This window comes from Liolophura sinensis, chromosome 7 (assembly GCF_032854445.1).
Source record: "Liolophura sinensis isolate JHLJ2023 chromosome 7, CUHK_Ljap_v2, whole genome shotgun sequence".
Classification (NCBI taxonomy): domain Eukaryota; kingdom Metazoa; phylum Mollusca; class Polyplacophora; order Chitonida; family Chitonidae; genus Liolophura; species Liolophura sinensis.
The window spans coordinates 33,032,556-33,049,820 of NC_088301.1; the positions used below are offsets into that span (position 1 = coordinate 33,032,556).

The 17,265-nt window shown below is 37.2% G+C and overlaps 1 protein-coding gene across 2 annotated transcripts; it reads right to left on the minus strand.

The window, feature by feature from the left end:
- Positions 1–239: 239 nt before the first annotated feature.
- Positions 240–17,233, minus strand: LOC135469897 (glutathione peroxidase-like). 2 transcript variants are annotated; one of them, XM_064748534.1, is made up of 7 exons: positions 17,183–17,233; positions 16,897–16,992; positions 10,473–10,573; positions 7,992–8,139; positions 6,586–6,731; positions 3,825–3,909; positions 240–2,312 (listed from the first exon to the last, which is right to left on the minus strand). In XM_064748534.1, exons 2-7 carry the CDS (start codon positions 16,972–16,974, stop codon positions 2,286–2,288), a joined length of 585 nt encoding a protein of 194 aa, XP_064604604.1. In that variant the 5' UTR covers positions 16,975–16,992; positions 17,183–17,233; the 3' UTR covers positions 240–2,285. The 2 variants fall into 2 exon arrangements, with proteins under 2 accessions (XP_064604604.1, XP_064604603.1); XM_064748533.1 differs by having other exon boundaries at positions 241–2,312; positions 16,897–16,995; positions 17,183–17,220.
- Positions 17,234–17,265: the final 32 nt, after the last annotated feature.

Consider the following 17,265-nt stretch of genomic DNA (forward strand, 5'->3'; position numbering starts at 1 on the left):
AGACTGACCTCTGGGACCTTAAGAAAACTGTACTTTGAAGCCATTTTAATCCCCAAAGTGAAAGTTAAAAAAATTGTTAGTTATGTTATATGTTATTACAGATGATAATCTGCACATTAAGAAATAAAACCAAAGCTTTTCATGTATCCTTTAAAGCTGCAAACCAGCAAGATCAGCGATTCAAGCTTGCAACTGGTCATACCTGTGGAAGGTGTGTAATGGAAGCAGTTATGGTTCTCTATTTCACTATGTATTTCGCCATTACACCCAACAATTGTATATTGAGCAAATCCCATGATCAATACACCAAACAACAGCTAATATTAAATAGAATGAAAGACACCATATATTAAAACGGATTGGTTTTATACTAGAAAGAAGCAAACACAAACACAAATCTCTGGATACGGATGTATATTTCAATTCTGTAGCCTTGAGAATATACATTTAGAGTAGGATACAAGAAGGTGGGATTTAATAGTATTTATAAATATATATGCGATGCACCAACTTATGTGACAAATATCTCTAAATGTACAAACAATAAAGGGAGTCTTCTGAAAATATGCTATAGCTTTCATAAAGATATTGACATATGGGTTAACTCTCCCTGAATGTTGGTTGGACAATCTAAGATTATAAATTATTTAGTTCCTTAGCTCACAAAGGTCTTAAATTGATACTTTTGATGCCAATACTTTCTGATCATAATTAATCAAAGGTCACAATAATCTCTAAAGTGGCCTTATAGGGTTTATGAAATAATCAGAATCAAGCAAATTGTGTCAAGAATGGTGAAATACACAACGTCAAATTGAAACGACCAGCAATTGATGACAAATGTTTTTCCAACCTGATTCAGATAAGGAGGCTTTCGTTTTTACATCATCACTGGTAGGAATTTCTAATTTCCAAAAAGATATGAATCTCAAGGCACATTAGTTAAGATAAATACAAGATGGTCCTTCCACTAAAAAAAAAAAGCATGAAGGCATTGGCAAACGACAGAAATCCACTCATTGGTTGTTAGTGACTCTACATGTTGAGCATGTATTGTGTGACATTTCACGTTAAAATAGACCTTAATATTTGACTGAATTGATCAAATTTACAAATAACCCTGAATCAAACATTAACATGCATATAATCTGCAGAATTTATGGTCTCTCTCTCAAGTGTTGGGTGAGTTACTTAAAACAATCTTAATTAAATTTCTCATCATGCTGATATATATCAAATCTGCTCACTTTAAAATATTCACCTCTTTTGAGGCTATTTGTTGATTGAACATTACAGTTTAATGGTAGCTCTGCAAGTAGCTTGGAGAAGAAGTAGACTTCACAAAAAGGTTGACTGATAAATTCCCATCTTCGGATGTTATGCGCACAGTGCATCAGCCTGCAGATTGAAGTGAAACTGAACCTAAACAAAAAAGTTAATCAGGCAGACACTATATCCCCTGCACATCCTACATTGGTGAAACTAGTTGCAATGAGCTGATAATGAAATACTTTTCTATTTTTAGCACAGATAACATCGATGTGATAGGCCTACACAGTCTGTAAACCAGTAAGATAATTTCATCCTTATTGAAATAAAAACCCCTAATTCTTCTAATTATTGGGAGTGGTATCTCTAGTGTTGAAAGTAGAATATTACATTTCTTTACCAGCCTCTTGAAAAAGTAAAGATATGAGTACGTTGTTCATTAGATGGTCTAAACACGTAAGAAAAAAAAAAACTCTATATTCCTGCTACAATTACATATATATTGGCTAAAATGAACAGGCCACGTGCCCCAAACATTAGAAGAAATCTGTACAACTACAGGTACAATAATTGCAGTCACTTAAAGGGATCACGTGTTGGGATAATACCCATGTTTTGAATTCTCATTATTTAAACTTAACATCAATGTTTATTAGTGTTAGATTCTGAGAGGTCTAATAAATAAACAAATGTAATTAAACTGCACTGGATTTGATTTACAAATTCTGTGATACAGAACTCTACAATAATGGTACTATGAAAGTGTTCCATGATCCTGAACTTCCCACAGGATCAATTACCAGTGGCAAGGAGTGAAGCTCTTAGCGGAGATGATTGCGGGTAAGGACAGGTTGCACGCCATTATGGCTCCGGCCCACCCCACCCTACACGGTTTTGGGATGCACCATCATACGGTCCACCACAACCATCTGCACACACAGCCACACCCCCTGTCTGCTGGCCACTGCAGTCAGGATTCACCAGGAAACACTAGTGGGTTACATCACTCCATCTTACTACCAGGGGAAGTCCTTCTCTATACTCTGAGGAGGAAAAGACAAGAAAATATATATAGATACAAGTTACCCTGTTGTGGCAACAAGTACCATAAATATTATTGTTTAATACATTCGTAACTGTGAACAGAACCTTTCCACAGCAAAGAAATAAATGTATCGGGTTATAAACCAGGTACAGGCAAGTCACCCTCGAGAAATATCTCTGAAGGCCTTTTTAGATCTTTCCGTTATGCTAGGATGTACAGTTACAATGCAACTGATTGAATTTACACAACTAAATTCCATTTGTACAGTCATCTGCTATGTTGCACACCAAAGGAATTTCCATGATGTTTCAAGGTGAACGGTGAGCATGACATACAAGCCTATATACATGTAAATAAATAAATAAAGAAGAGCTTGCTCATCTTCAACTACATCTTCATCAAAAATCCTGTGCTTTCAATGTTGCTTTTAGTTCTAGGGCTAAAAAGCTGTAACCGTCTTCATACACGATTTTCAGAAGCAAGTGTCTGAAAGATGCACTGTGCCACACCTTGAATGCAAGAAGCTGCATCAACTAAAACCCCTCGCCTCTGTAGCTTTTCATGAGATAGCTCTGAAATGGCTTGGCCATGTTCCCATCAAAGTTTCCACATTAACCACTCTCAGTCGTTACATTCAATTACCGGAGACTTGGTTCTGTTTTTTGCTGTCGTCGAAGTCCCAACATTGTATGCCACAAGAAGATGTGTCCCTTAAAGTAATTCTTTCATATCACCTCATTTTGCGGGAATAATAATAACCATGAACACAAATGTAACAAATAGAACCACTCTGACAGCATTAAAACTTCACCAACATTTTCGAAACATGTAATTCCATTTCTATGATGGACTCTGCTGCTCTTCCCAAAATTAAGATCATCTACTTTTTCGACATTAGTTGATTATAGTTCCTTCCTGTACATCATTAACACACAAAATAAGGTTAAGATTCCCAAACAATTTGTCAATCACTCTTTAGATTGTGTACATCCCATTTGTTTCAATTAAATCATTCCAGACAATGCTGAGTGCGGACGACTCAAAATGAAAATGGCGGTCAGCAAAGTTTGGCTTGCTGCAAATGTAACTAGGTTATATATGATGTAAAAATTACTGAAGGATTAAAGGAAACATGTTCTTGCAACGTACAGCTTCAAAATGTTGAGGACAGCACACGTAAAAGGGCCGAGTTCCATGTTAATATTGGAAGATTACATATCTGTGTTTTACAGGCAAGCCAACAAAAAAAAATCCAAAAACCGAATTAAAAATACATATTTTGTCTGATCCTAATGTTTCAGATGATTTTCCTCTTTTTCAAGGCTCTTTGATCACATAAATATGTCTTTAATAGGAACAATTATTGTGACAGTCCACATTTCCCACAAATTAGATGACTTTTCAGTTTTATTGGAAATGATGTTGGAAAAAAACATTCATTCTGCCTGTAAAACAAATGTTTAAATTGGTGCAGCCTCAATGATTTCAGCAAAACCCTGCTAATACTTACAAGTGGATCTGTGGTGGGAGCATAACGCTTGATAGGGATGCCTTCCTGATTGATTAAGAATTTGCTGAAGTTCCACTTGATAAAACTGAAATGATACATTAAAGACATCAATGTTTTTTGCGATTCAAACCCTTACCAAGAATATTTCACAATTGTTCGATGGAAACCAGTTCAAATAGGCGTAATATACTGACTACCACACCAGGGTCATAGTTTAATAAAGCTTCATGGACACAGGGCATTTATTTACTTATTTATTTGATTGGCATTTGTACAATGGTGTCCTAATTTCATAAACGGAGAAAACCAAGAAACCTAGAGTAAATTATAACATTTGATAAGTTGCTGACAACTACGCCAAGTGTGACATTTACAATTTTACCTTCATAGCATGCTCAAGCTCTAATAAGATTTAGGGAATTAACGGAGGATCTGCAAAACAGCATAAAATATTGGGGTTATTGAGAGATCTAAAATACACCTACGAGATACACCCCTTTTATGTATCCTTTAACTCCACTTCATCACTATGCACTACACTAAAATTCTACATGTTGTGCTTCTCTCATTCAACAGTTTGCTCCATTCCTTCATTGTTTCAGCCAATTTACAAGTCTGATTGTATCTTGCCCTTCACCACGCTAACATATCAGTAGTGCCACCTCACTGGAACGCCACTGGCAAAGATGGACATTATACCCAGAATATTGCATTCAGTAACTGCCTTTCACGTTTTCACATTTATATACTAAGCCCTATGCTGAGAAGCACCACAATTTCTGGCTTCCCAGTTTTACTGGCACAGGTTTTGTCACAGGTTGATTTTCTCTTGATTGTGAGGCACAAGTACTAACCTTCCAAACATAGCAGTAAGGTGTTGTAAGCAGTAATTTACACGTACATGTAGCAGATCAAACCACTTAGCATCACACAAAATGATTGTGACTGTCCATAGATTCTACATTGACAGGCATGTAAAAATTAATTTAATGATATCCCCAATGCCTTTATTTTCACAATAAAAATTTTCCCTAGACACATTATTTATGTTATGTTAGTATGTAAAAAATATTATTTTAGCTTGTGCCACTTAAATAACCCCACTAAAGCTGGACAGTCTGCCTATCTTGTTGGCTGTGGAGCCCTGGGTAGGTGCCACGAAGATCTGCAGGAAGCACACTCTATGTATTGAAAAGCCCTGGGAAGCATTGACAAATCCATGCATTAGACCTGCTCACTGTGTGCTTTTCCATAAGCTGTGGTATGACCTACAGTAATCTATAATGATCCCTACATGTACACTTCTTAATTAGAACCATGAAAGTCATTTAAGTAAAACAGTTCTACAACAAATATTTTGACAAATAAAGAAGTTGCATTAGATCCTTGAAAAGCATGCACAGCACTGCAACTGGGCAATACAATGACTGATTTTCACACATGCAGGTCACTGTACATGATATATATGGACATTCATGGAATAACGGTAGTACATGTGGAGAATTTGGCATGGTTTGAGAGTTGCTGTGGTGAGAACAGTTGGTCGCTCAAGACTGGTGAAAGTTACAATCAAGCTAATGTTATTTATAAAAAAAATAAGTATCATCGGTAAAAATAAGTAAGACTTGAATGGAAAGAGCAATCAGTAACTCAGAGAAATGCCAATTTTAACTTCGTAAATGGTTTCAGGGTATTGCATGCAGTTTGGAGGCATCTGCATGGCAGCCTATAGGCCTATAGGCAAAAAACTGACATGTATGGTGACCAACCGCCCATACTCCTAATGGCCGTTGTAGGCTAGCGGCTTCCTACAGTTTGTGTCCCAGCGTGTTGCTATGAACAAGCAAGTAACAACTTCGGCATACCAGGAGCTGAGCGAAATTCTGGACTTGCTTTTTAATTTAGCTCGGCCTTCAGCATCTGCTTATAGCAACTAGGCCTGATTGAATTAGCAAGTCTCCTACAACTACAATCAAGTTCTCTGTAATCAAAGGGTGTTTTCAATGAGAGCTAGTGAGATGTGAGATATTTTTCAATCTGTATTTTTTTTTCAGTCCATGTGTGTAATTTCTACAGTATCTTGTGCTGTGTTGATCCACACATTAGGATGGAATAATCCCAAAATTAGTTGTAAAAGTATAGCAATTGTCTGCTGTGGTCTGTGTTGTACACACAGAGGGGCCCCACATACCTACAGACGATGTACCGCCGTGATGTCACAAGGTCAACAGCTCAGGTGTAGTGGAGTAGATATTCTAATGTTTGATCACCAAAATTTTACCATTTTTCTTTGGATTTTGACATTTTAAGTGGTCTGAATCAATTCAGGGGGCATTAATCTATCTATCTGCAGTTTGACAGTTCCAGTACTGGGAATCTACTTTAACATAAGGATTAAGGTCACACATCATACCCAACCTCAAATAATTAGCACACAATAATAAAATGTGCAGCGGGGCCTCCGTGGCTAAATTGGTTAGCGTGCTAGTGCAGCGTAATAATCCAGGAGCCTCTCACCAATGCGGTCGCTGTGAGTTCAAGGCTGGCTTCCTTCCTGGCTGCCATACGTGGGAAGGTCAATCAGCAACATGCGGATGGTCGTGGGTTTCCCTCCAGCTCTGCCTGGATTCCTCCCACCATAATGCTGGTCGCCGTTGTACAAGTGAAATATTCTTGAGTAAGGCGTAAAACACCAATCAAATAAATAAATGAAAATAAAATATTAAGCCATTATAAGTTTTTGCTAATTGTGCCTGCTTACTTTCCCAACAATCCCTTTTGCACATGCTTGAGATAGTTGAAGAGCGGATGAGCATCACTCCCATTTACATTAATTTTGGCGAACAGGTCAAACTTAACGTCAAACTTCTTCACAAACTCTTTGATGTCTGCTTCTGATCCAGGTTCCTGCATAAAATAAAGAAACAAAAAGAAAAAATACAGATAAAGGTTTTCAGAAGACGAAAAACCACAACAGTTTAGTTCACATCATAAAACGATTGTGGACAAATGTATGCATAAATAATTATCAGCCTCGAGACATAATGCTCTTATACATTGATTTATTGAGTTGATTGGTGTATAATGCTAAACCTTTTTCATTTACTTGATGGCAGTTAAGTTTATCCATTGGGGAAATCTGACGTTATATACCGCCTCCATTATTTACTGAGAGTCATTCATCTTACACATCCTCCAAACTATATAACCACCAGTGTTTAAGTGATGTGTACCAAGTGTTCTGGTGATGTGTACCAGGTGTTCAGGTGATGTGTACCAGATGTTCAAGTGATGTGCACTGGATGTTCAACTGATGTGTACCAGGTGTTCAAAGTGATGTGTACTGGATGTTCATGTGATGCACATCAGGTGTTCAAGTGACACATGTCCAGTTTTCAAGTGATGTACTAATGTCACAGACTACCCCACCTCTAACACAAGACAAAGTTTATAAAGCCTCAGTTGTAAATATCATTTCATAAACTGTTTAAATATAGTAAGAGGGTACTGGCCTTTCTTAAAACAAATCAGTGTGAGTTTGACATTTGGAAAATATGTCTTCCATGCAACCTATGGCCTATTCCACAACATATACATTCCAATAATTTCCTCTTCTGTAACTGAGATTAATTAAACCTTCTGTTTAAAAAATAAACAGAAATATATAAATTTTTTCCTCCTTGAGAGGTAATAATCAGCTTCAATGCTAGAGATGCCCCACATTTCAATTAGTGGATAGAATGTTTTGAAATGGGCAGACCAAAAGACATGCAAGGTACATACACCTATTGATGCATATGTGACAAAAATATCTCCCTGGCAAAAAAAGGTTATATCTGAATTAAATAGTAAAATCGTTTTCTCTGTATTTGCTCCCCATCCAGCATAAGAACCAAATCTGCATTGAATCCCTTACACTGTTCCACTAAAATCTCAGGTCCTGTTCTTTTTTTTTTCATATATCTTGTAAAAAAAAAAAAGACATATTGTTCTCTTCTTTACCTGTTGCCCTATCATGCATTAGTAGCCTCCTGACAAATTTTAACCCCAAAAAAGCTGTGAACTGTAAATTATGGACTTACACTAAAGCTGCATGTAAACTGTAAGGTTTGAACAACGGCTAATCTGTGAGATACTGATCCAAGTAATGTGGTAATCTCTACTAACCTGATCCCCAAATTGGTTACAAGGAAACCCCAAGATCCTCAATCCCTTAGACTCAGCATACTTGGCGTGCAACTGTTGTAGCTGAGTGTAGTTTTTGTTGGTGAGGCCTCATTTACTGGCCACATTCACAATAAGACAAACATGACCTCTGTAAAAACATCAAATACAAACCCTGGTTATATAAAATCACACAAAATAATATTAACTTACAAAGACAATGGGCTTCAACATGGGCTTGATAAACACATCTCTGGTAATGGACCATATATATATATATATATATATATATATATATATATATATATATATATATAATGTATATATACAACCTATACATGTAATGCCCACACTTCCACATGTACTGTTATCCTATGACAAATTCAATGTTGTAAATAAAAATGTAGTACATGTTTTTGTGTTTTGGTCCAACAACTTTTGATGTTCAGTTTTTCACCCTCAACTTTACAGGACTTCATTACATGTATAAAATAAATGATACAGCTTTTATCTGTACAGTCTTATAACTGTCAATAACCAAAATAATCTGCTGTAAGTTGCCGCTTCATATATATGTATGAGAAAACCATTCAAGTACTAGTAATAAATCTTAATTTTACTTATGCTGGTCAGTACTGAACTTTACACTACATGAATTACATCAGCAAATGGCATTATAATCTGCCATTTGGTATGTGACAAATTCTTGCGTAATAATCATACATTTACTGATAAATTGGGATGACAAAGGAGTGCTCAATGTGTCAGTTTACACAACCAGTTGCGAATACTATTCTTTTTGAACATTATAATGTACTGAATATTAAATACCCAAAATGACAACAAATTCCGTCCATGACTAAATTTTTCCAGATTCTGAGAGTTCTATTGATTTTAGAAATGTGCTTTGAGGTTTGGTTGAATCATGGGATGATATTCTACTGAAAAATTGTAAGTTTCAGCACCAAAATAATATTTCGTGACATATTTGCCATTTAGGGTATGTAGTGCTGATAATAATGCTGAGAATAATGTAGCATTGTTATGTTTAAACATAATTCAAGTAAATAGCCAAAGTTAGCTAGGGGTTAACTGTTTGACATGACTGCATGATCAGCTTGAATGCCTTACTAGAGTGCATTTCAATTTTGCATTGGGTGGCATTTCAGTTAAAGGATATATGAAAAGGAACTATAAAATAAAGATTATGTTTCTATGCCAAATGAAGAAAATTATGCCCCAGAATTTTTGGTCAAAACATTGCATTTTGGGAGTATTTTTATACCCGTTAATTACTCCTCTATATTACCCATAGTTTCCGTCAAAGGTCAAATTTTTTCAGAAATTACACCATTGTTGATCCTGCTTGGAACTTAGTGAACATCCCCGCAGCGCCCAGAGCTCAGTGAATCATGTCACTACAGTGTGTGCAAGGTGACATGTACACAGATACTGCATCGCTTCTTAATGCCACCTTAGCGCACGCTCTGCGCCCTTACACTCGCTCCCATTCAGTTTGTTCCACACATCCCGGGCCCCATTCATTCAGACGTGTTCTGTCTGTCCCTCACAGAGTTCATTTTAAACAGACATCATCGTTGACATCAACACTGCACGCTACTTAATTTCCGGGTTGAGCGCTGGGGCATTAAGAAAACAGTACTTTGAAGCCATTTTTATCCCCCAAAGTGAAAGTTTAAAAATTTGTTTGTACTGTTACTTAAGGGTTTATTTATTTGATTGGTTTTTTAGGCTGTACTGAAAAATATTTCACTTATAAATTGGCGGATAGCATCATGACGGCAGAAAACTGGGCTGGAAACCCACGTCCATCCATAGGTTAATGGTAGACCTTCTCACATACAACTGGAGAGGACGACAGAGAGCGCATTGGCGAGAGGTTCCTTGATCCTAGTGCTGCACTAGCTAGCACACTTACCACTTGGCAATGGAGGTCTTCAGACCCATGTGCCCGGAGAAAACAAGCTGTCTTTTGCACAATACATGTAAATCATAAACATGATGTATGTGTAAAACATGCCATATGGGTGGGCATGATGGATGGCAAATGGTTCGCATATGAAACGACTGTCCATCGGTACCTTGCAATGTCAAATAACACACATAACTGTCACTGGAACAAAATACAATTGATTTGGAACCACTAATAGTCGATTCAAGCAGATAATAGTTCCAGATAGGGATGTGAGTGGAGAAGTTGAAGGTTGAAGGCTTTACTTTTTGAATTTTGGACACATTGTGTGGTGCCGGTGGAAAGTTGTTTAAGACCTGTACTTATTATATATATGTAGGAGGCTGGTATATGTCATATTATATAGGGTTTATGGACTGGATTGAAGAGCCTGTGGTCTGAGCTACTGAACCCCAAGCATCCTTACCCTGGTAATAAGGTACATGTAGCTCTAGTTCTAATTGGTGTGCCTTCTGTTTCACTGAAGGTCATACTGAAGGCTTTATACATACTTGTATTTTTCCAGGGAAACATCGTTGCCATCAATATCTTTCACGGTGAATTCATAGATAGAAGTGGCTCTCTTCCACCAGTCTTTGTCCTGGGCTTGAGCCTACATGTATACAAACACACACTATTGGGACCTGGTCCATTTACAAAGTACACGTACATGCATACACATTCTGTACATTATAGAGACCCGGGTTTATACATACCATGTATGGTCACTGGGGAATGGAATAAACTGGTTCAGGTAGAAGCCATGATATACAGGTATAATTCTGTCCATATAATTGTATTGGCAAGATCTTAATATCAATCCATTTTTCACTTACCCCTAAATTTCTCATTTTCAAATTTGAGCACATTAAAAATACCTTTAGGTCCACTATAAATCTTCAACCTTTGCAACCTCTAAAGCACTTTTTAAGTGGAATTTATGCATGTACAATTATTGTGAAAATGATACTAAAATGATTCTTTTGTCTCACTAAAGATGCAAGCTTCATAAAACTCTGCACGCCATAGTTTTCTCAGAATGTTTGAAAATACTGGTTGCAGAGTGATTGATGAAGTTGAAGAATTAGGGTACATGCTTAATTATGATGTAATTTCTACTTATTTTAGTATCATACATGGTATGTACACAAATTTGCACATGCAGGTGTTTTGTCACTTCCTTGATATATATACTATTTCCTTAACATCATTTAAAATATACAATATCTTTTATGAGCTATCAGACATAAATCCAACACATGCTACATTTCATACTGTCTGTTTATCATTATTTCCATGTCTAAGGTCAAACCAGGTTAATTTAGAGTGTATACATCAGTCGCTGGCCCTCCAAAATCTATTCAGAGAGGTGTTCTCTTGACACTGAGCAGGTATTATATTAACATAATATGGTCCAAACTGAAGGCAATAAAATGCCCTTTCTGTACATTTACAAAATGGCCATAATTGCCATTTACATCTAGATTTAGTGTCTGATGAAGTCAAGAAACATCAATAAACGATGTACATGTAGGATTTCATGAATTCTCTCAGACCTAAAGTATCTAGGCATTTGACATGTGTGGCCCTCTATAGTATTAAACATTTCAGAATATACAAGTACATGTATTTTCCTGCATTATTTAGGCTATTACATATAAATTTGCTGTTGAGTGTTGACTTATCCATGACCTGTACTGATAAAGAATAACCTTGAGAACCACTAGTCAGTCAGTCCATGATATCATGTCATCCATTACACACTACTTTAGTAAAAAACTGCCATCCTACAGATGACAGATCCTCTATTAAACAAAAAGGTTGCCTTTTGTTTTTCATGTACCTCTCAAGGGCAGTGGTCTCCATAAAAGCTTTGGCCAGTTTCTACCATCATTAATGCATACAGCTCTGTATTTCTTGCAACACTGTGGTCCCATTATTGCACATGCAAAGTACTGTAAGTTGATTTTCTAGTAATAACTGATAAAACAGACCTTTACAACCTACCTAATATCTGTTGATACATACAATACCTCCTGTACAATTTCGAGATGTAAACTAATCATGTCTTGCCCCCTAGCAGCTTCAGGTTAATCGCGAGACATTAGAAAGTACATGTAGAAAACTGTATTATATAAGTTATCCTTGTATTGAGAAGGCCATACGGAGACTTAAACCCTGGGTGTGAAAATTGCGGCTCAGGGATAAAATTTCACACCCAGAGTTTAACTCATCATATACCCTTTTCAACATGTGCATAATAATTTTGTCCCTACAACATTTATCAAAAAGAAAGCCATTCTTGAGTATATGTAAATCTGAGCTAAGAAAAATAATGCAGGCCATATCGCATACAGACAGCGCTGTATGGTGGCGTGACATCACAATGATGCTCCATGGAATGCCGCGTAACAAAGAAAAATGACTTCAGTTATGCTAAAAGACCTTTATATCCACTGGACAGCGATTCTGTCTCCAAATACTAATATAAAGGGAACTTTATTTTTATATAGTCTATCTATATACCCTTGGGCTTCATTACCAGCGGGCTTTATTCGAAACCAGCTATAACGTGTGTCAACATCTACCGTGTAAGCACGCTTTTATCAGAATGGCAATCATTCTATTAACCAATCACATGAAATATAATCCACAATCTATATATAACGCATGAAATGTCAACCAGACATTTAATGAGTGAAAAATGCTAAAGCAAAATCTCGGCTAGAAGATGAATCGTGTAAATGAACTTAATAAGAAACTCCCAGATCTATTCATCTTTGTAAACATTTATGTTTACTATGTACACCAGTACTCGGAAATGTACATGTAGGTATATGTAGGCCTTTCCTGTATAGAAGACAAGGACGAACAGTAACTTAGCAGACAACATATATACTAATATGTAGGGTGCCTATATACAAGTAGCCTTTATCTTGGGCCTTCGTCAAGAAAATGAACAGCTAGCTGAATTTGTAATTATGTCTATTTCTTAATGAAAAAATTAACTGGATCAGAAATTGGCCTGAGACAAGTTTAGAACCCTATTGTTCTGTGGTTGCATTTCACCCAAATCTTCATAATCTTAAGCATGCACTCCAGGTCAAAATCAAAATCTCCATACATATCTTCTCCATTGATCAAGGTTACCATTGAGGGATGAACTAGTGCATCACCAGAGACGACGTCACTTGGCCTAGTAAATGCTGACTGTAGATTGGATGCCGATGACCCGGCAGTTACAGTAGTGGGAAGTATGACTGGAGGTGACATGACAGAGCTAAATAATTGTGGCTTTGTTGATGATGAACTGGCAGTTACAGTAGCGGAAGTATTGCAGGACGTTGTATTGCAGAGGTACATGTAGGTACACTAGGTTTTGCTGACGATATATCAGTAGTCATGGCTTTCCCCATTACCAACTTTTCACCTTCGGATATACACTGATACACAGCAAGGCTCAATACACTTTTGTGACCCATGACCTCCATAATTTGTGGCGCACTGAAGTTGAACTGTGAAAGTATCATGGCCCCTGTGGCACGGATGCTGTTATTGGTATATATTTGGGACAGATTACAGCGTTTGCTCAGTTTGGACATAAAGTGTGGTATTGTGTCCTTCCCCAGTGGTTTCCTTCTAAACCAGCTGCTTTCTTCTTCCACGAACGAATCCTTTTTGGCACTGCCAGGGCCTGTCCACATCGGGATGCAGTTTAGCTATGTACGTTTGAAATGAAGCCACTGGACACATGGCTGAGTCTGGTTCTTCTGGCATGAAACCAGAAACATTATCTTTGTCACAAGCTCTATTATTTTCTGTTCAGTTAGCCTTATATATGTATTTCAGTCCAATGTTACTGTCCACTTTCAATGCAAATGTGGCCTTAGTAATCTTTTCCATGTTTTATGTCCTTGCCGACAAAAGTACAGTCTCACGTCAAATGTAACTTTATTTAATAGCCCATAAGGGGGTTTTGGGACAGAGGTGAATGAGGAATAAATCTTCTTCCTGTCAGCTTCACAATGGCAGGGTAATGGGTTGTTGTACCATGGCCAAGTTGTTTCAATTCATTAAAGGTTGTTTTAATCATTTCATTTGCATCATTAAATGCCAGGTCTCTGATGATGTCAAATTTCTTACCGTGTGGCAGAGCTTTCAGATAGTGATTTAATCCATGCCAGAAATTTTCTAGGGAACTTGTTTTGTAGTGAGCGCCAACTTCTTTACAACAGTCAATGTAAAAGTGCAAAAAAGCTTCACTAAGACTCACCTGGTCGCATGCCTCAAAATCCACATCTTGTTGTTTTTCAAGGAGTTATTCACGAATTATTCTCACTGCAGTTGAATTACACTTTTTTTTTTCACTCTGGAATACCTTTGGCTCTACCAATTCTTGGCTGCTATTAGATGCAAATCATTTTTCGCCGCCTGTAGACAAATCAGCGTTATCCTCCATTATTAGCAACAGACAGCTCCAGCAGATGACAGTAGGCCGAAATGAGTTATCCCCCTTATTATAATCCTAAGCGGGAATTCTACTTCGCCGGGTATATGACATTTAAACCCTCGCTGTGATTCATATACCATGTGTGGGCATGTCCTGTAGTTGTGACAAGTGTATGTCAACATTATGACACATCTGATCAGCCAATGGCAATCGAGAATCATGCATGATGTAGTGACAATATGTTTTTACGCTGTAGAGTGACACACATAAACAGTCACTCACACAGATACAGGCACACAAATATTCTGCCACAACAAAATTAAGTGGTGACTTGAGGCTACAACGTATCATAATAATGATTAGCATATTGTAAATGAAATTTTTTTTTACAAGTGTCATAGCTTTGATAAATTTTTGGATATTTTTTTTTGATAAATGTGCTTCTTAATAAATTATTCTTAATACTTACATGTAGAAATATTCAATATGAATTTAATATACATATACATATATATATATATATATTATTAACCTATATTATATATATTTATTTATTTGATAGGTGTTTTACACCGTACTCAAGAATATTTCACTTATACAACAGTGGCCATCATTACGGTCAGAGAAAACTGGACAGAACCCGAGCGATACCCACGACCATCTGCTGGTTGCAGACCTTCCCATGTATGGCCGGAGAGGAAGCTAGCCAGCATGAGCTACCGAATTGGCGGGAGGCTCCTGGGTTATTGTGCCGCACGGGCATGCTAAACGCCTATATTATAGTGTCTTCATCTTGGAATTCCAATACCTTACATCCAAAATGTTTCATGAAGTAGGTCAACCTAGATCGTCTGCCTGTGCACACATTCATGGTTTTAAAAGGTATGTTGACCCACCTTATTCACCAATGTTCAGCTTAATCTAGTGACTATGCACTTTTATTCCTGAGTCTTCACTCCCGGTTCTCCCTAGCTAAACAAGTTTATTCTGTGGGTAAACCTAGAGCAAGCCAAAACCATACACACAGTGAATACCCTCAGGCAACCTGTCCAAAGTCCTGCTTCACATAAATTCAAATGTTCTATTCCATGCCACGGTATTAATACCCAAAAGTCAAAAACTAGGTCAATTACAACATCATAAACTGATCTCTAGAATGCACTTCCACTCCATTTCACCTACTTCAGTGACCTGGATCTTCACATCATAACACTACTTGGACCACTACTGTAATGGTAACATTTTGCATGAAACTTCATACCGAGTATGATCATGCCAAACCATTATCATACTTTATCAGGGCAGAGGCTTTAGTATAAAGTTCCCAAAGTTCCGACAGTTTATTTTACTCAAACATTTGACACATCAATCTTTCATAACGAGTATATAAGTAACCAAACAATCACATCTTGATATCAAGGTCTGACATTTTATGAAATTTCTTTACTTATCCTGAAGTTTCAAAACTAGTTAAACCAATATTATGACGCTTACCTATTTATACAGGTAACATAGGTTTGTCCACTCCAAGCTCATGGCTTATGGATGATTAGACACCATATCACAAATGAAGTTGCTATCTGTAAATCACATACCGGTATGCCTTGCTGATATAAGTGACTAATGATCAAAGCTTCATCCTAAATTATACTAAGAAAGATGTAACGCCTAGTTGCACGTTCAGTTGTACTGTAAATAAAGCTTGCTCTTCTCAGAACATGTTTGAAAGTTCATATCTCTATCCAAGTCACTCAAATTTTCAGAAGAATACAAGAACTATTTAACATGACAAATTCTGATGGTCAACAGCAAGAGTAGAGATTTTAAACACAATCAATTCCAGTATATTCAGTAAGCCTGTTCCCTTAAAATCATAGAAGTGTCAAGAACTGCAACTCAGAAACAAACGTCACATGATATGTATATCAAAATATCACATGTTAATCAAAAATTATGGCAATTAGCCAGGTCAGCATTTCACCAAGACATGCAGGGTTGGGGCTAACTAATGCAGCTAAAAGTCATTGTGATTTTACAGCAATTGCTAACGGCGCATTTGGCCCGACAGACCCAGCTATGCGAGATCTGTAGTCTACCAAGTACCCTAAAATCTTACCATTTAGCTGCCACTTAGGGCAGAACATCTGTGTGCCCGTGGCCTATCTCTATGTGTGACTGCTTATATCACTTTGCAGTGTAAAACCACATAACACAGTTTTTATTCAAGTCATTTCGGTTGTTATTATGCACAGATTTGGGCAATTAATTAACCTTTCGCCAGTTCGTAGTTATGAAACTGGCTTGTACTGGTAGTAGTGGTATTGGCTACAGTACTGAATAAAACTTACTTATAGACTACGTACATAAGACCAAACGTATTTACAGTATTATACAACACATTATTTATTACACAAGTCGCTAATTACAGCGAAGGCATAATCAGTCATATATTTATGCACAGTGCAATCGTGACAGAAGATACTCACCATGCTGATATAGCGTGCCGCTGTGCAGTAAATGAGATCAATCGACTTTTTGAGGACACCGTGGGCAGGCGTGTACATAGTGGTGAACAGCGCCACCTGCTGGACAAAAAAAACACAATCAATAGTTACCTCCCTTACACAGACTGTTTGTTTCCACTATGAAGATAATATTTAGCTCTGTAAAACAGAACTCAAAAATATGATAACACTACCATATAGTTACTGGCCAAGTGAACAATACACATAAAGGATATCATCATTTCAGCCATAATGGACGCAAACTTACATTTACGAGCACTTGTCCTTCGATTGTGCAACCATCGTGCAACCCATCAAGGACGGTTCAGTGGGGGTGAATGCATGAGTGAA